Source organism: Oncorhynchus mykiss, chromosome 25 (assembly GCF_057628025.1).
Source record: "Oncorhynchus mykiss isolate SJ-2025 chromosome 25, ASM5762802v1, whole genome shotgun sequence".
NCBI lineage: Eukaryota > Metazoa > Chordata > Actinopteri > Salmoniformes > Salmonidae > Oncorhynchus > Oncorhynchus mykiss.
The window spans coordinates 9,018,869-9,042,129 of NC_143046.1; the positions used below are offsets into that span (position 1 = coordinate 9,018,869).

The 23,261-nt window shown below is 43.2% G+C and overlaps 1 protein-coding gene across 1 annotated transcript; it reads right to left on the minus strand.

Annotated features, from left to right (window-relative positions):
- Window positions 1-5,303: 5,303 nt before the first annotated feature.
- On the minus strand, window positions 5,304-23,018 carry sparc (secreted acidic cysteine rich glycoprotein). The gene is given in 10 exon segments (NM_001124702.1): window positions 5,304-5,773; window positions 6,621-6,769; window positions 7,101-7,249; window positions 7,622-7,755; window positions 8,774-8,894; window positions 9,090-9,211; window positions 10,603-10,702; window positions 11,759-11,797; window positions 11,885-11,952; window positions 22,949-23,018. Coding segments are annotated over 9 exon segments (903 nt in total). The 5' UTR covers window positions 11,945-11,952; window positions 22,949-23,018; the 3' UTR covers window positions 5,304-5,744.
- Window positions 23,019-23,261: the final 243 nt, after the last annotated feature.

Below are 23,261 nucleotides of genomic sequence, written 5' to 3' on the forward strand. Positions count from 1 at the left end.
TGTCTCTTTTCCAAGCTTCCTTCACATGTCATAGGCCAGAAAAGGTTGAATACATTGTCCATGCTGTCAAATCCAGCATTCTACCGCATTCAAAACAACTGGAAACTCAGAACTGGGAAATCTCAGACTTCATTGAGTTCTAGACAACTGGGAACTCTGGGGGAAAAAAATTTGCTCCGACTGGGAAAATACGTTTTGAACGTTCACCCAACTCGGAATTCCAAGTCGGGAACTCCAGCCTCCTTCTAGAGTTCCGACCTAAAGATCACCGATGTCATGATTCGACCTTGTATCTTTCCGAGTTCCAAGTTGTCTTGAAAGCACCATAAATCCAAAGAATGCCAGACTTTGATGACAAAATTTGCCCACAAGAAGGACCGCAGGGCCACCTTCCTGTTCAAGTGAACACAACACAAGGGTGAGTACAAAAATGACTAGTATGCTGCTGCATAAATGATGTAATATGCCAGGGAGATATGGATGCTGTAGCTAAGAAAGTAATACTAAGTGTCTGTTGTGTAGTAAGCGGTTAGTAGCCCAGGTGCCTCTAACCCTAATCGTTTGGTCCCTTTCCCCCTCATAACTTAACCTACTGCTCTGACTTGGTGGTGCACATGTAGTCTATAGCCTGTACATTTCCTAGCTCGCTCATTAATGTCTTCATCAAAATTATGGATTGCCTCTTATCCACTTGTCGTTCCCTTAAGCCATAGCTGGTACATCTCAATTGTCAGTAGAAACCACATTTGTTTAATAAGCAAGTCAGCCAGAGGTTGTAAACCAGCTTTGGCCTGGGCACGAGTGACACCTGAACATCAGACTGGCAAACTGACTGCTCATATAGCTGACCCCCCACACGTCCCAACAGATCCGAGAGTACAGGCACATCCCTCCCCACCATCATCTCAAAAGGTAGCTTCTCCATTACCCCAACTTTGAGGAGGTATTTCTGACCCTGAATCTCAACTGTGAGCTGCTGTGACTGGTCACCATGAACACATTGGCTCAGTGTCTGATGACCGTAATCAATATCATTAACAGGTACATTACCTTTTCTGATCGATGACAGGGAACTGCCGGTGTCAATCATTGCAGTAAGACTTTTACCATTCACTTTAACAGGTACCAAGCCTGACCCTTCCCCAGTCTGTCTATTCTGAACACCATCCCCCTCTCTGGGCACATAACAGCAACCTGAGAGCTTGGATTTACGTAGCGGACACATTGAAGCTTTGTGCCCCTGGCCGCCATAAGCCCGTCCTTGGGCTCGGGCTCTCGGACCCAGGTTCGAATGTTGTGTGGTAGAACTGGTAGAAGTTGCTCGAGGATGATGACCTCACCGATTTCATTCTGTGTCTTCTCCTCCGGTCGAACCCATCGTCGGTAGAGACCCTTAAGGCGGTGGTACGTCTCTATCGGCGACTCACCCGATGGCGGCGATGCAGCTCTGAAGCGTTGACGGTAGGTCTGTGGGGAGATGTCGAACTTCACCAGCAGCGCTTCCTTCAAGCCCGTGTAGATGTTGGACAGCCCCACATCCATTGCTGTGTAAGCCTCTAAGGCCTTGAGCAATGGGACAAGTGAGTAATGGGACAAGCCTGCAGGCCCACTCTACCTCCGGCCACTGCCACATCTTGGCCATGCGCTCAAACCTCAGCAGATAGTTTTCAATGTCCTCCCCCTGCTGGTATGAGGGCATCTTTGGCTCCTTCCTCAGGAATGCTGGAAGATGGAAGTTAACACTGCTGGACTGGTCTCCTGGTGCTGGGGCTGGCCTCAGTACTGCTTGGGGATCCTGCTGTGGAGTTGAAGTCCCTGCTGCGTTGAGCCTTTGTCGTCTTGGTGTTGGCAGACCTAATCCCAACTCACTGACGAGTTCCGCTTGGTGAGGAGCTGTGAGGATAGATTGGCATAGACCCCGTAACTCCTGCTTGAGGTCTTCGTCCCTCCTCTCAAGGCAGGTGAACAGTTGCTGGAAAAGGACTACCATTGTTGGGTTTGGTTCTGGTCCCCCAACTGTTCCTTCAGTCAGCTGGTCTTTTTTTATGGCTGTATCTGCTGGTTCAAACGGTAGCTCAAACGGTTCTGGTTGTGTTTGGCCCCTTGGTCGGGCTCCTAGTTTCTCATACTTGACCTCTTCTTCACCAGACGATTCCATGGTATTCCACCCCGTTTCAACTTCAGGTACCTTTTCTAACAGTTGATGCTGCTGCTGAGAACGCAATCCTGTACGCATTCCTTTACCTCTGTTGGAATTCACTGATTTGCGGAGCGCCATAACCCCACTGCCACAATATGTCACATAGAGCAGGCCAGAAGGCTGTACTGGAACACCTGACCTCTATCACGTAGAGTAGGCCAGAAGGCTATACTGGAACACCTGACCTCTATCACTTAGAGTAGGCTAGAAGGCTGTACTAGAACACCTAACCTCTATCACGTAGAGTAGGCTATACTGGAACACCTGACCTCTATCACGTAGAGTAGGCTAGAAGGCTGTACTGGAACACCTAACCTCTATCACGTAGAGTAGGCTATACTGGAACACCTGGCCTCTAGCACGTAGAGTAGGCTATACTGGAACACCTGACCTCTATCACGTAGAGTAGGCTAGAAGGCTATACTGGAACACCTAACCTCTATCACGTAGAGTAGGCTATACTGGAACACCTGGCCTCTAGCACGTAGAGTAGGCCAGAAGGCTGTACTGGAACACCTGACCTCTATCACGTAGATTAGGCCAGAAGGCTATACTGGAACACCTGACCTCTATCACATAGAGTAGGCCAGAAGGCTATACTGGAACACCTAACCTCTATCACGTAGAGTAGGCCAGAAGGCTATACTGGAACACCTGACCTCTATCACATAGAGTAGGCCAGAAGGCTATACTGGAACACCTAACCTCTACACGTAGAGTAGGCTAGAAGGCTGTACTGGAACACCTGACCTCTATCACGTAGAGTAGGCCAGAAAGCTACTCAGTCCATCCCGCCTATCTCCAAAAACCCACCCCTCAGCTACTCAGTCCATCCCACCTATCTCCATAAACCCACCCCTCAGCTACTCAGTCCATCCCGCCTATCTCCATAAACCCACCCCTCAGCTACTCAGTCCATCCCGCCTATCTGCATAAACCCATCCCTCAGCTACTCAGTCCATCCCGCCTATCTGCATAAACCACCCTCAGTCTAATCAGTCTAATGATTTCCATGTGCCATATATTTTTCAGCCATTCCTGAACCTGTGACCTGAAACAAGGTAAATTACATAGGGGCAATACCAAAATAAGTAATCTAATGATTCTGTCTCTATGGTAGCAAAATCTACAGAGCTAAGATGATGTTCAATATACATAACATTCTGTTTGTGGCAATCATTTTTTAAATAATAATTTAAATGGAAAAACTCATAGCTTTGAATCAAGCGTTGTTTTGTGTATCAGTTCATAAACCATGTGACACGGAGTCTAACATCTCTTCCAAAATATTTTGCAACCTGTAACCGCAATCAACATTTTGGTCCGTGTAAAGCTGATATATCATTTTTTGTATTACTTTTTTTGTTGTTGCCAGTTTTGGTCTTTAATAATGGATAGATAAACAAGTTCCTCACCTTTTCCCCCTTCCACTTGCCTCTTTTGTGGTAATTCTGCAATCAGTTTGTTGTAATTTTGGATAACTCTACCTTTCCTATTAATAATATCATTAACAAAGATAATTCATTTGTCTTTAAAAACATTTTCCACAAAGAATGATTTATTTATTCTGTTTTTTTTTTCTTCTGGGGGATGCAAGTGATCTGTGGTCAATTCAACATCATGATAAAGGCGAAATGATTTAGTTCTAGTCAGAAGTATTTCTTTAATTCACATTCTTTATTCATCCCCAAAAAACATTGAGAATTGTTAACAATAATCTCATTGTATTCAACTGTTATTTCCTCCGTTTGTCTTGGAGAGAAGGGAGGACATTTCCCACTTGTGGAAGAAGGGGTGGGGCCTGTGGCTCAGCCTATGTGGAGGAGGCTCTACAGTTGTTTTCGGAGTTCCTGCCTCGCTGTACTGTCTGGCTGAAAGGGTAGAGATGGTAACAGGGTGCTGCAGTAACGAACTATAGGCTTCTCCTTTCCTCTGACTCTCATGGGACATTTCTTCGATTCTACAGAGAGGAAACTTTCAGCTTGTTCTGGTTTTTGACCAAATATGGAAATATGGCCATTTTGATCTTTTTTTCTTTTCTGTTTTTAAGAGGATACATAAGATTAATTTCTCTGAAAAGTAAACTAAACTAGCCAGTTCCTGGCAAACCTATTCTTCTTCTGGGTTCATTGGGACAGGTTGTCCAGCTGGTTTTTACAAACACAATGCAATTCTATGGTTCAGTATTTTTCTCTTAAGTCGTTGCGTGCATGCCACAGAACCACACAGGACATTTTAACTGCATGAGGTTATTGGTCTTCGTAGGAAAGTTATTAGATATGGTAGTTTCAAGCCAATGCAAAGTGCTGGTTTGAACTTTCCATATAGACTCTTTAAATAGAGGGTTAGAAAACTTTTGCTTTGTGGTATACCAATGTTTTTGACAAAAAAAAATCCTGTATTCATGGGCCAGAACTACATTCATCACAGGACGTTGAGACGTGTACTGAGCCTGTAACTCATAAGACAAAGGCGTAGCCTACAATGCAGTACAGTACATCATGCACTGCAACTGTGTATGTGGCATTTCTTTCAATGAATTGATCCTTCATGATGATGTGCTTCATATCTGTGATGTGGACACTTCGGAGGTCTTTTTGTTTTGTTTTCAAAACTAATGTGTAAAAGACAACTAATTAAATGTCCCATGATATGTTCTAGGTCCGTGTGTTTATCCATTTGTTCCAGGTGATGTTGATCAACATTGTGAGGATACTGAATATGGGATATGAAAGCATGCAGCAGTGCTGGACATTCCAGTAACTTGTATTTAAGGAAAGAGATCTATTGTTGGTCACACAATGTCACAGAGCAGAAGAATGTCAGTAAATATGCTAAAGCTTGAGAAGAACGCTCAACCCGCGAGACGCTTCCCTCGTAGAGTTGAAACACTATTTCCTTTTATTCTCAATCATTTTTTTCAGTACACTTATGCCCTTGTTGTGTGGCAGAATCTATGTAAGAAAACAAACCCGAGGATAGTCAGGCCTTCATTTAAGCAGTAGTCAAGAGTCAAACAAAACAACGAAGATGACAAAATGAGTGAGGACACCAAAACAACTAAAATATTTGGGGGAAAAAAAAGCAAATGAAAGAAGCATTTATTTAGAAACTTTATTTTTTTAAAAGATTTTTACAAAACTTGTATCCTCCAAAGAATGTTCTATTTGACGTTATTAAATCCAAGCCCTGATCACGTGAACACAATATACATGTTGTGAACAACCATTATCACAACCCATTCAACAACCATTTACATCTTTCTCCCGCCAAAAAGCATCTTTCTGTTACCTCCTCTAATCTATCTGGTTAAAAAGGATTTTCTTTATTTGCAGAAAACAAGAAAAAAAAAAGTTGTATCATGATCACGTTTTGTGATTTGTTAGTTCAGACTGTGCATATGTCTTTTTCAGCAATTTTAGTGGTGTCGGTTGGTCGTTAATTAGTTGTAGTTAGCACCGTTACTGTGTTCCTCTAATTTAGGGATCAGGTGAGCACCTCGTCCCGATAGAGACTTGTTTTCATACTGATGATACTGATGAGCTTAGATGACAAGGTCCTGGTCGACGTCCTCTGAAAAACAAAAAAAAACAAGCCCACCATTAACAAGCAATAATGAAATGGCCTGCTATGAACCGTTTCAATTCAAAACCAGACAGTAAAGTAGAAGGACGGGAAGATATGTCTGAAATGGTACCCTATGCCCTATACAGCCCATAGGACTCTGGTCAAAAGTAGTGCACTATATTGGGAATAGGATGCCATAGGACTCTGGTCAAAAGTAGTGCACTATATTGGGAATAGGATGCCATAGGACTCTGGTCAAAAGTAGCGCACTATATTGAGAATAGGATGCCATTGGCCATAGGACTCTGGTCAAAAGTAGTGCACTATATAGGGAATAGGATGCCATTGGCCATAGGACTCTGGTCAAAAGTAGTGCACTATATTGAGAATAGGATGCCATTGGCCATAGGACTCTGGTCAAAAGTAGTGCACTATATAGGGAAAAGGATGCCATTGGCCATAGGACTCTGGTCAAAAGTAGTGCACTATATAGGGAAAAGGATGCCATTGGCCATAGGACTCTGGTCAAAAGTAGTGCACTATATAGGGAAAAGGATGCCATTGGCCATAGGACTCTGGTCAAAAGTAGTGCACTATATAGGGAAAAGGGTACCATTGGCTATAGGACTCTGGTCAAAAGTAGTGCACTATATAGGGAATAGGGTACCATTGGCCATAGGACTCTGGTCAAAAGTAGTGCACTATATAGGGAATAGGGTACCATTTCAGATACAGACAATGAAGGCATTTGAATAGTCCAAAGAGGGCCTTGGTCCTCCTGTGTTTTGTTTTCTTCAAGGCAGTAAAATAACGAGTGTAGAACTATGAACGAGGTGTTTTTAAAACTACTCACGCTCCTTGATGCTGAAGCAGTTGGCCCACTCCTCCAGGGCGATGTACTTGTCATTGTCAGCGTCACACTGCTCGAAGAAACGAGTGGTGCAGTGTTCCATGGGGATGAGAGGGGCGCGCAGGGGGGCCAGCTCTGTGTGGGACAGGAACCTACAACACCACAGAACACCTGTTACAAAGCATCTACGCAGGCCTTATAAAGGCGTTATAAAGGCTTTATGAAGGCTTTGTAAGCTATAGTGTTAGACCCTAGAAAAGTATGAAGAGCACCAAAGTAGCAATGTCACCTTTTTTTGCTCATAAAACAATACATTATGCCAATATCCTTTCTGAGACATTTTAGAAATGTTTCAGTATTGAAGTCCTGACTAGCACAGAGTTGAATCAAAGTTATAGCCCAAGCAAGCCTGTATTTATGTGATGTTGAAACAATCCAGCTGAAGCAGAAGTCAGGAAACTCTTCTTCTTCTCCTCAACCTACCCATCGACGGGGTGCTGGTCCAGCTGACCGAACTGCCAGTGGACGGGGAAAATGTACATGTTGTAGTTCTTCTCAAAGTCGTGGGCCAGCAGGTCCAGGGAGTGCTCTCCAGCCTGCAGTCTTTTCTCATTCTCGTAGATCTTCCTCACCTGCAAGCCAAATAAAACATTTCTTTGCAAACATTCGTTTGCCTAATAATCTTTCGAATAGAATAAACTGATAAATAAATCCCAGTAGGATTGGATGCACAAAAGGAGTCGACCTCATAGTGAGAGCAGAATGTAAAATCCTATAATCATATTTTGGTTTATTCATTATTTTCGACCCATCTGCAGAGTTCGGTAAATGAACGTAAGCAAAATTAATTGGTTCTGTGCTGTGTTTAATAATTTTGACCCAACCTCATGAGGCAAACGTGCAGTAAATGGGTTCTGTGCAGTAAATGGGTTCTGTGCAGTAAATGGGTTCTGTGCAGTAAATGGGTTCTGTGCAGTGCATATAGAGTGGCTATGTGGACTTACTCTGAGCTTCTGCTTCTCAGTCAGCAGGTTGTTCTCCTCATCGCGCTCGTACAGGGTGACCAGAACGTTCTTCAGCCAGTCCCTCATACGCAGGGGGAACTCATTCAGCTCAGCATCCATGCAGGCCTCGATGACTGGAGAATAAACAGGAAGGAGAATGAGTTATATGTCAGAGCTGTCCACACAGGGCTCAGTGACTGGAGAGACACACAGGAAGGAGAATGAGTTGTATGTCAGAGCTGTCCACACAGGGCTCAGTGACTGGAGAGAGACACAGGAAGAAACATTAGGTACGGTCAGAGAGAGAGAAATAAACAGGGAAGACCCAGGAACAGCTGTAGAAGGTCTTGTTTAATGACGTATGGTCCCCAAGGTGCCAAAGGCTTTCATTTAATTAAGTCAAGTAAGTCAGAGTCAGAAAGTTGTATTGCAAGTAGGACATTCAAGTCAAAATCTCCAGTCCTATTTTTCAAACAATTATGGTCAAGCCCTTTGTCATAGAACATAAAACCCACAACTCACACAAAATGTGGCATTTGTGTCCATTGAAATTAATGGTTGATGCGCACAGCCCCATAGGCAATGATTTTGTACCTTCTTGTTTTATCCCGTGGTTGAATACTGTACCTGACATTTAGAGGCCATTAGTTTAAAAAAAAAGTTTTCTTTAAAATGTTCTGCGTCCACAACGTGCAACAACATCATCTCCACCCGTGCCCTTCAGTCCTAAGGTTCACCAACAGTGAGAGATGCATGGGTTTGATTCTGTTTAATGACAGACATTTAGCTGCAGATTCAGCGGTAGTTTGATAAGGGCGGCGATGCAGTGAGCATGCTACAGCCTGCCCTCCACTCTAAGTGTTAGGTTCCTTAAGGCAAAATCATCCCTCTCTTTCAAGCCCATCAATCATTCCCCTGGAGAAGCTTTCAGCTTCAGCTCTAAGACAACATAACCAATCACACTGGGAACGGAGTCTCAGAGGAAAATGTGTCTCTGGGGGATTCTGAAAAAGGTGAAATTGTTTTTGCACTGAATTGAATGGTTGTATTAAAACGTTTTCAATGGTCCCTGTGGGGATAAAATACGTTGAATTGAAATGAATTTAATACAATTCAATCCATGAATGTCTGTAACTATAAAGCATAGCTCACATTTGCATGGCCCGATGTAGTCCAGGTGCAGTTTGTGGCCCTTCTTGGTTCCCTCCAGACTGCACTTCTGGGCAAAGAAGTGGCAGGAAGAGTCGTAGGTTGTGTTGTCGGTGGCGCAGACCTGGAATACACAGATTATATTCATGATATAGTCAGAAATTACAGCATATCAAGAATTAGCCAATGATGCAAATAAGTAGTAGCATTATTGTACAGGTCAAGGTTCTATTAGGAACAGTGTTAAATATGAAACATATAGGACTGCTTGATGTTGGTCTGAACAGATTAGAATATAATTCATATAATGATAACTCACATGCTCAAACTCTCCAACGGCGCCAGGGCAGGTAGTTGGGTCCTGGCAGACACACATGGGGGTGTTCTCCTCATCCACCTCACACACCTTTCCCTTCTTGCAGTGGTGGTTCAAGCAGGGGCCTACGAAGGAATCGGAGAAAATTGTTCAAACATTCTGGAACATTAAAAAATGGAACATATGAAAGTGTTTTTTTCGCCCTTGAATTGAATGCTAAGTTATTCAACAGACAGATATTCCTGGCAGTATTTAGCAGAGGAGTGTGGCGGCGCCCCTGTCAATTAGGAGAAGAGTTTATTTTACGTTTCCAAGAAGCTTACTGGAACCATTGGGTGGAACACATGATGATAGGTCTCTCTTTTTGAGACAGAAGAACTCTGTCATTACCAACGTGTCGTCCCCCCTCTCGCTCTCTCTCTACCATCTAGCCAACATCTCAACGTGTCGCCCCCCTCTCGCTCTCTCTACCATCTAGCCAACATCTCAACGTGTCGCCCCCCTCTCGCTCTCTCTACCATCTAGCCAACATCTCAACGTGTCGCCCCCCTCTCGCTCTCTCTCTACCATCTAGCCAACATCTCAACGTGTCGCCCCCCTCTCGCTCTCTCCACCATCTAGCCAACATCTCAACGTGTCGCCCCCCTCTCGCTCTCTCTACCATCTAGCCAACATCTCAACGTGTCGCCCACCTCTCGCTCTCTCTACCATCTTGCCAACATCTCAACGTGTCGCCCACCTCTCGCTCTCTCTCTACCATCTAGCCAACATCTCAACGTGTCGCCCACCTCTCGCTCTCTCTCTACCATCTAGCCAACATCTCACAGCTGCTGCAAAGGAGCACCGACATACAGCTTCATTTGATTGATGTTTTCACACCTCTACTAAACCTAAGCAGCCTAGAATATATACTAGCCCAAGGATCATCAACTAGATTCAGAGTTTTTCTTGAGTGGATGATCACTGGGGCCGGATATATAAATACAAAAAAAAATTGTAGATTGAAAATTGACCACAAGAAGCCCAAATATATATAATATTTGACTAAAACATAATAATTTTAAACCTTGCTTACATTTGAATGAGATCACATATCTCTAATATGCGTGGGAATACCTTGGAGCAGATTTCCAAAGTTAAAATCAATTGGAGCTGATTTGCTGATTTGTCTTTTATGTCCAACAAATAAAAACATATTTTTTCATATTTTTTTTCACTCAGATGACTTTGGGGGCCAAATAAAACCACCCTTGGGCCAAATTTGGCCTCCGGGCCACCAATTGGGGAACCCTGTAGTGGCTATTGTGTGTTTAACGTTACAATAATAGCTATACATTACTGTAGCCATGCAGACTGTTAGCTTGGTGAATGTTCCCAATCATCATTGTAATATGTGGTAAACTAGGACTTTTATATAAGTTTCCCTTCACAGAAGGCATTGGGGATTAGGTATTGTTTCCTCACAACGTCTGTCGAGCGACAGTAGTGATTAGTGATTACAGTGACTATTGCTCACTCTCAGCGGTGACCTCCTCCTCCTCCTCCTCGACATCGATGGCCTCGTCGAAGTCTCCAGTCTCTACCTGCACCGGGTTGACCCCCACCTCTGGCTGTGCCTGAGACAAGGGCAAGAGAACACAAAACAACACTTCCATATGTTCTATTTCTAATGTTCCAGAATGTTTGAACAATAGAGAGACAGTAGAGTTGGAATCAACACATTTCAAGTTAATATATACCATATCAAAGATGACACTATTTTATATAAGCTATGGGCAATGCTCATAAATTGGTTGCACAATTTTAGTACCAGAAAAGGAAGCTGTAGCTAAATGTCTTTAGATATCAAGCGACACGGCAGAATGAAGTCTGTACTTCAGACAGGTCTAGACAGAGGTGTAGCAGCCTACAGCTGGATGGGGTGGATAGAGCCTGAGCCACATGTGGTGAAGCCATTAAAACGTCATGGTTTCCTGTCCGTTGTATTTATAACCTGTGGGATTCTGCTCACTCTATCTCAAGCTACATTACAGAAAAATAGTCAACATTCAAGGGAAAAATCCTCTGTCGCAAAAACGTTTGAGATTAAATTAAATTATTAAAGTCGTACTGTTGTTTTCGTTTGTTAACTTGTCAAAAGTGATACATAGAGAGTAAAGAATACATCTACTGTCAATGTTTTTCATCTCTGTGTTTTGATTTGTATATTGCTAAATGTTTTTCATCTCTGTGTTTTGATTCGTATATCGCTAAATGTTTTTCATCTCTGTGTTTTGATTCGTATATCGCTAAATGTTTTTCATCTCTGTGTTTTGATTCGTATATCGCTAAATGTTTTTCATCTCTGTGTTTTGATTCGTATATTGCTAAATGTTTTTCATCTCTGTGTTTTGATTCGTATATCGCTAAATGTTTTTCATCTCTCTGTGTTTGAATTAATACACGACACTATTGCTAATTTGCTCCAACCTGTGAAAGTGTCTACTCACTGGGCACAGACGTCAATTTCACGTCCATTCCATGTTGGTTCAACGTAATTTAATTGAAATGATGTGGAAACAACGTTGATTCAACCAGTGTGTGCCCAGTGGGTATGTTCACATTGTGTGATGTTGTTTCCCCCCCTAAGCACACCTGTCCATAGAAATCTGTAAACAAGTTAATGACCTTACCTCCTCACCGACGTCATCAATGATGGGCTCCTCCTCAGTCTGAAATGGTTAAGACGATGGTGTTATCATTGTTTGACACACACACACACACACACACACACACACACACATCAAAGGGACACTTACAATGGAAGCGGTGAATGCCTGACCAGCTAGGCACAGGAGGAAGACAATCCACACCCTCATCGTTCAGTCTAGAGAGAGACACAAAGAGGAACATTTTAGTGCACATTACACACATTCAACTCAACTGATGTCGGGTTGATAACGAGGTGCAGTTGAGGTCATACCTCCGTTCCAGTTTACCGCCTGTCTAGAGCAGCGCTATGCACTGTATTCTTATACATGGTGTACAAAGTGTACAGTCCAGACATTTACTCAGGCGTGGTCAAACAAGTCATGCAGGGACAAAAACAAGATGTTACTCCAAGAATCACAAAAGGCTCATGGGTAGCGGTTTGGTTCCAGACAAACCGTCCACTGTCCTGTCTGATTATAGGGGGATAGATATGTTCACATTCTTTGTGGATAGCTCAAATGACTGTCTTAAATTCACTCACCGGAGCTGAATTCAGTCTCCTGTTCGACATTGTATTTCCACCTAGTAAATGGATACTTAGAAAAGTAATGTTGAATGTAGTCTAGTGCTAGTAGTATTAGCAGTATTACATATGAGGTCTACTTGAGATGTTTTAGTGTAGACTTGGATCACAATCCACCTTCTTTTAAGGACAGGCATTTCACATTTTTGGAAATGTGACTTTTCAACCTTTACTCACCCACTCCAAAATATTGATATTGATCAACGAGATTCCAACCTATTTTCACATTCTCAAAAAGACAGTCAGAAGTTTGTTGAATTCCCAATGTGTAATCCCTATGCTTTCTACCATTCCAATACAATGGAAAAACAATGTAGGATTTTTGGTTTAGTTGGCATCTACAGTTGAAGTCAGAAGTTTATATACACCTTAGCCAAATACATTTCAACTCAGTTTTTCACAATTTCACAATAACCTGTCTAAGGTCAGTTAGGATCACCACTTTATTTTAAGAATGTGAAATGTTAGTGACGGTGAATCTATTTAGTTACTTAGAGCTCTCTGATCGTAGCACATTGGTAGTAGTCATTGGCAACTATTCTAGCTAAGCTGGGCTTGGTTAAAAACCTGGATGGAAGACCGAAGGGTAGCTGTAAAGAGATCAACTCTCCAGTAGGAGGTGCTGTAGAGAGATCAACTCACCAGTAGGAGGTGCTGTAGAGAGATCAACTCACCAGTAGGAGGTGCTGTAGAGAGATCAACTCTCCAGTAGGAGGTGCTGTAGAGAGATCAACTCTCCAGTAGGAGGTGCTGTAGAGAGATCAACTCTCCAGTAGGAGGTGCTGTAGATGGATCAACTCTCCAGTAGGAGGTGCTGTAGAGAGATCAACTCTCCAGTAGGAGGTGCTGTAGAGAGATCAACTCTCCAGTAGGAGGTGCTGTAGATGGATCAACTCTCCAGTAGGAGGTGCTGTAGAGAGATCAACTCTCCAGTAGGAGGTGCTGTAGAGAGATCAACTCTCCAGTAGGAGGTGCTGTAGATGGATCCACTCTCCAGTAGGAGGTGCTGTAGATAGATCAACTCTCCAGTAGGAGGTGCTGTAGAGAGATCAACTCTCCAGTAGGAGGTGCTGTAGAGAGATCAACTCTCCAGTAGGAGGTGCTGTAGATGGATCAACTCTCCAGTAGGAGGTGCTGTAGATAGATCAACTCTCCAGTAGGAGGTGCTGTAGAGAGATCAACTCTCCAGTAGGAGGTGCTGTAGAGAGATCAACTCTCCAGTAGGAGGTGCTGTAGATAGATCAACTCTCCAGTAGGAGGTGCTGTAGATGGATCAACTCTCCAGTAGGAGGTGCTGTAGAGAGATCAACTCTCCAGTAGGAGGTGCTGTAGATAGATCAACTCTCCAGTAGGAGGTGCTGTAGATAGATCAACTCTCCAGTACAAGGTGCTGTAGATAGATCAATGTATTCTCCACGTAGATTCCAGACAAATTACGTTGAAACAACGTTGATTCAACCAGTTTTTGCCGAGTGGGATGTTCCCTCTCCACGCTGGCTTATTTGTCTATGGTATTAAAGAGCAGCAGGACATTTTTTCTGTTCTATATGCTTCCCTTCCTGTTTAGTCCCTTATACCTGTTCTATATGCTTCCCTTCCTGTCTAGTCCCTTATACCTGTTCTATATGCTTCCCTTCCTGTATAGTCCCATTACATCTGTTCTATATGCTTCCCTTCCTGTATAGTCCCTTATACCTGTTCTATATGCTTCCCTTCCTGTATAGTCCCTTACACCTGTTCTATATGCTTCCCTTCCTGTTTAGTCCCTTACACCTGTTCTATATGCTTCCCTTCCTGTCTAGTCCCATTACACCTGTTCTATATGCTTCCCTTCCTGTCTAGTCCCTTATACCTGTTCTATATGCTTCCCTTCCTGTATAGTCCCTTACACCTGTTCTATATGCTTCCCTTCCTGTCTAGTCCCTTATACCTGTTCTATATGCTTCCCTTCCTGTTTAGTCCCATTACACCTGTTCTATATGCTTCCCTTCCTGTTTAGTCCCATTACATCTGTTCTATATGCTTCCCTTCCTGTCTAGTCCCATTACACCTGTTCTAAATGCTTCCCTTCCTGTTTAGTCCAATTACACCTGTTCTATATGCTTCCCTTCCTGTCTAGTCCCATTACATCTGTTCTATATGCTTCCCTTCCTGTCTAGTCCCATTACATCTGTTCTATATGCTTCCCTTCCTGTCTAGTCCCATTACACCTGTTCTATATGCTTCCCTTCCTGTTTAGTCCCATTACACCTGTTCTATATGCTTCCCTTCCTGTCTAGTCCCATTACATCTGTTCTATATGCTTCCCTTCCTGTCTAGTCCCTTATACCTGTTCTATATGCTTCCCTTCCTGTTTAGTCCCATTACATCTGTTCTATATGCTTCCCTTCCTGTCTAGTCCCATTACACCTGTTCTATATGCTTCCCTTCCTGTCTAGTCCCATTACACCTGTTCTATATGCTTCCCTTCCTGTCTAGTCCCTTATACCTGTTCTATATGCTTCCCTTCCTGTTTAGTCCCATTACATCTGTTCTATATGCTTCCCTTCCTGTTTAGTCCCATCACACCTGTTCTATATGCTTCCCTTCCTGTTTAGTCCCATTACATCTGTTCTATATGCTTCCCTTCCTGTTTAGTCCCATTACATCTGTTCTATATGCTTCCCTTCCTGTCTAGTCCCATTACACCTGTTCTATATGCTTCCCTTCCTGTCTAGTCCCATTACACCTGTTCTATATGCTTCCCTTCCTGTCTAGTCCCTTATACCTGTTCTATATGCTTCCCTTCCTGTTTAGTCCCATTACATCTGTTCTATATGCTTCCCTTCCTGTTTAGTCCCATTACACCTGTTCTATATGCTTCCCTTCCTGTTTAGTCCCATTACATCTGTTCTATATGCTTCCCTTCCTGTCTAGTCCCATTACATCTGTTCTATATGCTTCCCTTCCTGTCTAGTCTGACACGACTGCCAAGTGCTGAAGCGAGTAGCGAGTAAAAGTGGTCTGTCCTTGGTTACAAAACTCACTACCGAGTTCCAAACTGCCTCTGGAAGCAACGTCAGCACAATAACTGTTTGTCGGGAGCTTCATGGAATGGGTTTCCATGGCCGAGCAGCTGCACACAAGCCAAGCGTCGGCTGGAGTGATGTAATGCTAGCCGCATTTGGACTCTGGAGCAGTGGAAACGTGTTCTCTGGAGTGATAAATCAAGCTTCACCATTTGGCAGTCTGACGGACGAATCTGGGTGTGGTGGTTGCCAGGAGAACGCTACCTGCCCCATTTCATAGCGCCAACTGTAAAGTTTGGTGGAGGAGGAATAATGGTCTGGGGCTGTTTTTCATTGTTCGGGCTAGGCCCCATAAAGCCAGTGAAGAGAAATCTTAACTCTACAGCATACAATGACATTCAGCACCACAATGTCGCAGTGCACAAAGCAAAGTCCATACAGAAATGTGGAAGAACTTGACTGGCCTGTACAGAGCCCTGACCTCAACCCCATAAAACACCTTTGAGATTAATTGGAACTTTGACTGCAAGCCAGCCCTAATCGCCCAACATCAGTGCCCATCCTCACTAATGCTCTTGTGACTGAACGGAAGCAAGTCCCGTCAGCAATGTTCCAACATGTAGTGGAAAGCTGACCAAAAGAGTGGAGGCTATTATAGCAGCAAAAGGGGGGGACCAAGTCCATATTAGTGCCCATGATATTGGAATGAGATGTTCGACAAGCAGGTGTCCGCATACTTCTGGCAATTATATGAGTGACCTTTGCCTGGTCGGGAACTCTGGATGTGGAAAAATACAGTGACTCTGGCAGAAGTTACAAAGAATGACGTCTTCAAATACTGTGAACAAGGAAGGTTCTCTCTACTTTGAAAAATGAAAAAAATATGTTGTTGTTTTTTTCTCACTTAGAACTTGGACCTCCACCTCTAACAAACATATAGCTAGGTCGTATCTGAGAGGAAGCTAGCGATGTGAAAACAAAAACACTGCTACCAGCTTCAAGAAATGTCTACATTTAGTTTGGAGGTTGTACTGTGTTGCCAAACTTCCTATCTAATGATATTTTAACATATTTATACTTAGTCTTGTTTTCAGTTCAGTGGGAGGATGACTGACGTAACAGCAAAACAAATGATTTTATTTGGAAAGCGGTGCTCATAGTCAAACAGGGTAGAGGAAGAGGAAACGGCTGTGTAAACAGGCCCCTTTTCAGCAGGTATTTCATTTAGAGGTTTGTTGGGTTGGGGCGTAAACTAAACTGGGAGGGAAACAGCAGATCTTAACGGTTTTCAAAGAGTCTTTGAAGGCTTCAGGATTAGGGAATTCTTTCTTCTTCTTCAGGGTGATATAACCGGTGGTTAAATGGTTTGGAAAAGAAGCCTGGTGGCTAAAGGGGGACTAGTGCCTCAGTCTCTGTGTATGTCGGTCAGAGGAGGACCTCAGCATGGTAAATGGACAAACATTTACCGGCAGTAAATGTACATTTTGAAAAACACTGGAAAAGTCCCTCTCAAAGACTCAACGCACTTTAGAACTCATGCACTTACTTAGAGAAATAAAATATAAAACAATTCTAAGAAATATATTAAATTAAATCTAGTCGTACGGCGTTAGTCTTGAGAATTATGCTAACAAAATATTTTCTGAATGAGTGGTATTTCTCTGGACAGCTAGGCCCAATGAGACACATGATGCGAACAGGTAACAGATGGTATGGAGCCTTTCACAAGACACACCTGTCCATTGCATTTAAGAACCTTTACTGCAATCCTCACAATATGTCAAATGTTGAGAACCAATTCCAGAACCTTTGGGTATTTTCATAATGTATATCCCTATCGTTATGTTGTTGTTCTTTGAATAGCAAGCTAGATACATGTAAACCATCTTCTACCATGCTAGGTACATGTAAACCATCTTCTACCATGCTAGGTACATGTAAACCATCTTCTACCATGCTAGGTACATGTAAACCATCTTCTACCATGCTAGGTACATGTAAACCATCTTCTACCATGCTAGGTACATGTAAACCATCTTCTACCATGCTAGGTACATGTAAACCATCTTCTACCATGCTAGGTACATGTAAACCATCTTCTACCATGCTAGGTACATGTAAACCATCTTCTACCATGCTAGGTACATGTAAACCATCTTCTACCATGCTAGGTGCATGTAAACCATCTTCTACCATGCTAGGTACATGTAAACCATCTTCTACCATGCTAGGTACATGTAAACCATCTTCTACCATGCTAGGTACATGTAAACCATCTTCTACCATGCTAGGTACATGTAAACCATCTTCTACCATGCTTGAAATGACACCTTTGACAACAAATCAAAGTACTTCATCTGAGGGGAAAAAAATCTCAGGAGGAGCAAATCTCAGGAGGGGCAAATCTCAGGAGGGGCTAATCTCAGGAGGGGCAAATCTCAGGAGGAGCAAATCCCAGGAGGGGCAAATCTCAGGAGGGGCTAATCTCAGGAGGGGAAAATCTCAGGAGGGGAAAATCTCAGGAGGAGCAAATCTCAGGAGGAGCAAATCTCAGGAGGGGCAAATCTCAGGAGGGGCCAACCTCAGGAGGGGCCAACCTCAGGAGGGGCCAACCTCAGGAGGGGAAAATCTCAGGAGGGGCAAATCTCAGGAGGGGCCAACCTCAGGAGGGGCCAACCTCAGGAGGGGCTAATCTCAGGAGGGGCTAATCTCAGGAGGGGCTAATCTCAGGAGGGGCCAATCTCAGGAGGGGCCAATCTCAGGAGGGGCCAATCTCAGGAGGGGCCAATCTCAGGAGGGGCCAATCTCAGGAGGGGCCAACCTCAGGAGGGGCAAATCTCAGGAGGGGCCAACCTCAGGAGGGGGAAAATCTCAGGAGGGGCCAATCTCAGGAGGGGCTAATCTCAGGAGGGGCCAATCTCAGGAGGGGCTAATCTCAGGAGGGGCAAACAAAAGAGGTTTTGAAAAGGTTTTCTTTTGACACCCATGGTCTATTCCTAACGCATGGGACCTATAAGCTACACAACGGAGAGAGGGAGAAAAGTCAAGGACTGATATATGGAGTCTATGTAACCCAAGTTAAGACTTAGTTACCCGACCTGTTTAAATCATCCCTATCCCACCATCACATCTCTCTTTCTTTCTCTCTTTTCTCACAGGGTCAACCTTAAAGCAGTGGGTTGAAACATGTGACTAAGATATAAAATCTGAATGGAATTCCTGAGTCCTATAATTTAAATGTGTGTTAAACCCCTTTCTCTGTCATTCTCTCAGGACTTAACTCCTCTCAGTTGGTCTACTGGCCCTAAACACACACCTGTCTCACATAAAAAACTACCAACAGTTTCCTAATTCTCCAGTTAAATAATTTAACAATTTACCACAAGCTCTGATTGGCACAAAATTTGTGCCAATCAGGTGTTTGAGTTCGTAAAATGTTTTTTATTTATTTTTTAAATATGTGCATCCAATATATTTCACTCTAAAGTCTGACCTGGTGTGGTAAACAGTATGTTAGTAATTTACTATGTAACACAAAACGCTCTTGTCATCTACAGTGGGCTAGTCAGTCTGCAACACTGCATACAGGCCTTCAGACCCTCATCTCGCTAGCTGTACTGGCACGGAGCCAGAGGAGTGTCGCTAGGCAATACGCTCCGGCTTCCGTCCACCTCTCCTCCTCTGAGTCTCTCTCACACACCCATCCCCTTGTTTCCATCCCCTTGTGATTTTGTACATTTGCTTAGTGGTTGAAGAAGTGAAGGAGTGAGATCTGGCGTTCCTAGTCTAGCTAACACGCTATGGTTAATTTTTTTTATGCTGACTCAAGAGTTAAAATGTTTTCCATTTCCTCGTCAGACTGTTGGTGAAGAGATGGCATGAGCACAATAAACTTCCTTCCTGTCCAGGATTAGAGCTTTCTTAGGGTTGCCATGCAGCCAATCCAAAATATCCACAGTCCTTTCTCTCTTTCTTGACCTAGTTTAAACTTTATACTCTGCACAACAATAGCTACCCTTCAGCACATCGAACCAAACAACACATTTTATTTTCAGAAATGCGACCTCCTCTCACACTAAGTGAAAGACAGTTTAAAAAAAAAAGTATTTTGTATTCATCAATAGGCAAGAGGATATGTGAAGAAAAAAAACATTCCATGAACAGTTTGTCATTCTTTAGTCGTTAACTCAAACCTGAATACTTCACTCAGTTCACTGCTAAACTGAAAAAAAGACAAATAGATCCTATAAGGCCAGCTTTGATTTCTCAACGGGTGAAATGTGCTTTTCCTGAAAAGCTGACAACTTCAATACATGATGGACAAAAAAATAAACATGGACTAATAACCTTATAGAGTTATATTCTTGTACAAAACAAAAAAGGCAATTGAGAATAAATGTTTTTCACTTTTCTTTGTTTTAAAGATATGTATTTGTGTTCAAAGTTGCAGTAATTCTCAGGCAGAACAATGGACAGAGAGTGTGTTATTGTCAGCCTTTCTGTGTGAGTTTGTCAAACTCAGAGGCTATCAGAACACACATCTGCAGGATCTCACAAAGAGCCTAAACAGCTGGTGGGGATTGTCATGGTAACGTGCATTCCTGTTGATGGAAGTAATTGGGAGTGGAGGGAGGGAGGGATCTGTGTTGAGATTGCTCCTCTCTCTCTCTCTCTCTCTCTCTCTCTCTCTCTCTCTCTCTCTCTCTCTCTCTCTCTCTCTCTCTCTCTCTCTCTCTCTCTCTCTCTCTCTCTCTCTCTTTCTCAATTCAAGGGCTTTATTGGCATGGGAAACATATGTTTACATTGCCAAATCAAGTGAAGTAGATAATAAACAAAAGTGAAATAAACAGTAAACATTACACTCACAGAAGTTCCAAAAGAACAAAGACATTTCAAATGTCATACTATGTCTATATACAGTGTTGTAGCGATGTGCAAATAGTTAAAGTATAAAATGGAAAATAGATTAACATAAATATGGGTTGTACAGAATTTTGTTCTTCACTGGTTTCCCTTTTCTTGTGCAACAGGTCACACATTGTGCTGCTGTGATGGTACACTGTGGTATGTCACCCAGTAGATATGGGAGTTGGGTTTAAATTGGGTTTAACATAGGCAGACCTGGCTCTCAAGAGAAGACAGGCTATGGCGGCCTTTCTCAATAGCAAGGCTATGCTTACTATTTCTGTACATAGTAAAAGTTTTCCTTAAGTTTGGGTCAGTCACCGTGGTCAAGTATTCTGCCACTGTGTACTCTCTGTTTAGGGACAAATAGCATTCTAGTTTGCTCTGTTTTTTTGTTAATTCTTTCCAATGTGTCAAGTAATTATCTTTTTGTTTTCTCATGATTTGGTTGGGTCTAATTGTATTGCTGTCCTGGGGCTCTATGGGGTCTGTTTGTGTTTGTGAACAGAGACCCAGAATGAGCTTTCTTAGGGGGCTCTTCTCTAGGTTCATCTCTCTGTAGGTGATGTCTTTGTTATGGAAGGTTTGGGAATCTCTTCCTTTTAGGTGGTTGTAGAATTGAACAGCTCTTTTCTGGATTTTGATAATTAGCGGGTATCGGCCTGATTCTGCTCTGCATTATTTGATGTTTTATGTTGTGCACTGAGAATATTTTTGCAGAATTCTGCATGCAGAGTCTCAATTTGGTGTTTCTCCCCTTTAGTGAAATTTTTGTTGGTGAGCGGAACCCAGACCTCACAACCATAAAGGGCAATGGGTTCTATAACTGAGTCAAGTATTTTTAGCCAGATCCTAATAGGTATGCTGAATGTTATGTTCCATTTGATGGCATGGAATACCCTTCTAGCCTTGTCTCTCAGATCATTCACAGCTTTGTGGAAGTTACCTGTGTTACTGATGTTTAGGCCGAGGAATGTATAGTTTTTTGTGTGCTGTAGGGCAACGGTGTCTAGATGGAATTTGTATTTGTGGTCCTGGGAACTGGATATTTTTTTGGAACACCATTACTTTTGTCTTACTGAGATCTCTCTCTCTCTCTCTCTCCCCTTCTCTCTCTCCCCTTCTCTCTCTGTGTCTCTCTCTCCCCTTCTCTCTCTCCCCTTCTCTCTCTCTCTCTCTCTCTCTCTCTGTGTCTCTCTCTCCCCTTCTCTCTCTGTGTCTCTCTCTCTCTCCCCTTCTCTCTCTGTCTCTCTCTCTCTCTCTCTCTCTCTCCCCTTCTCTCTCTCTCTCTCCCCTTCTCTCTCTCTCCCCTTCTCTCTCTCTCTCTCCCCTTCTCTCTCTCTCCCCTTCTCTCTCTCTCCCCTTCTCTCTCTCTCCCCTTCTCTCTCTCTCCCCTTCTCTCTCTCTCCCCTTCTCTCTATCTCCCCTTCTCTCTATCTCCCCTTCTCTCTCTCTCCCCTTCTCTCTCTCTCCCCTTCTCTCTCTGTGTCTCTCTCTCCCCTTCTCTCTCTCCCCTTCTCTCTCTCTCTCTCTCTCTCTCTCTGTGTCTCTCTCTCCCCTTCTCTCTCTGTGTCTCTCTCTCTCTCCCCTTCTCTCTCTGTCTCTCTCTCTCTCTCTCTCTCCCCTTCTCTCTCTCTCTCTCCCCTTCTCTCTCTCTCCCCTTCTCTCTCTCTCTCTCCCCTTCTCTCTCTCTCCCCTTCTCTCTCTCTCCCCTTCTCTCTCTCTCCCCTTCTCTCTCTCTCCCCTTCTCTCTATCTCCCCTTCTCTCTATCTCCCCTTCTCTCTCTCTCCCCTTCTCTCTCTCTCCCCTTCTCTCTCTCTCTCTCTCTCCCCTTCTCTCTCTCCCCTTCTCTCTCTGTGTCTCAACTAAATTCAAAGGGCTCTATTGCCATCGGAAACATATGTTTACATTGCCAAAGAAAGTGAAATAGATAATTAACAAAAGGGAAATAAACAATCAAAAATGAACAGCAAACTTTACACTCACGAAAGTTTAAAGGAGTAGATACATTTTGAATGTCACATTATGGCTACATACAATGTTATAACAATGTGCAACTAGTTAAAGTACAAAAGGAAAAGTAAATGAACATAAATATGGGTTGTATTTACAGTGGTGTTTGTCCCCCCCCCCCCCCCCCCCACCCACCTCTCTCAGGCTTTGTCGAGCCCCATCCCCCTCCACCACCCCTCCAAGTAACTATGTGGCAACAATACTTGTGTAACATTGTGCTGTTCCAATAGCGAATGTCAGAACTAGTTCCTCTGCCGTCTGTATACTTTTCACAGCTTTTCCATGAATGAAAAGGTCCGGGTAAATCATTTGATTATAACTTTTCTATATTCTGTTGAACTAAATGTTCTATTGACAATATAGTTTCAGAAGAAATATTTACTCATTTCAAAGTTTGCACAAAAAAAAATGGTTCAATTTTGCACCATGATATATTTTAACTTTCAAGGTTAAAAAAACGCTGAATTTCCTGCACAACTTGAATATAACCACAGGAAAGCCTCCAATCACTGTCGTTCAGGTTAACACTCTGACATACTATCACATAGTTCAAGTATCACAGCAACTCAAAACAGAGCACCACGTTTCCAATGCAACATTAGTTGAGAAGTCCTTACTGACTAAGTCACAGCAAGTCATTGAGGAGGATGCTCAGTCTTACCTTCAGAACACCAACAAGCAGAGAAGCCAAAGGAGAAGTCAGCTGTCAGAGAGGACTAAGACTATCTAACAGCTACACAAGTTCACACAGAAGACATTTGCTGTGGGCAGGCTCAGGCAGACCCCCTAACCCCGTCCCTTCCTCAGAGGGTGGGACGTCTGACAGACGCTCCTAAATTTAACTCTATGCTCCCTTCTAGACAGCAGGAACTCCCAAGGTTTATGGATTCTACAGGGGCCTATTTTGCTTTGTAGTTGTTGTTTTTTTGGGCGGATCATCCACATGCATTTCAGAAGTGACTCCAATTTTGTGA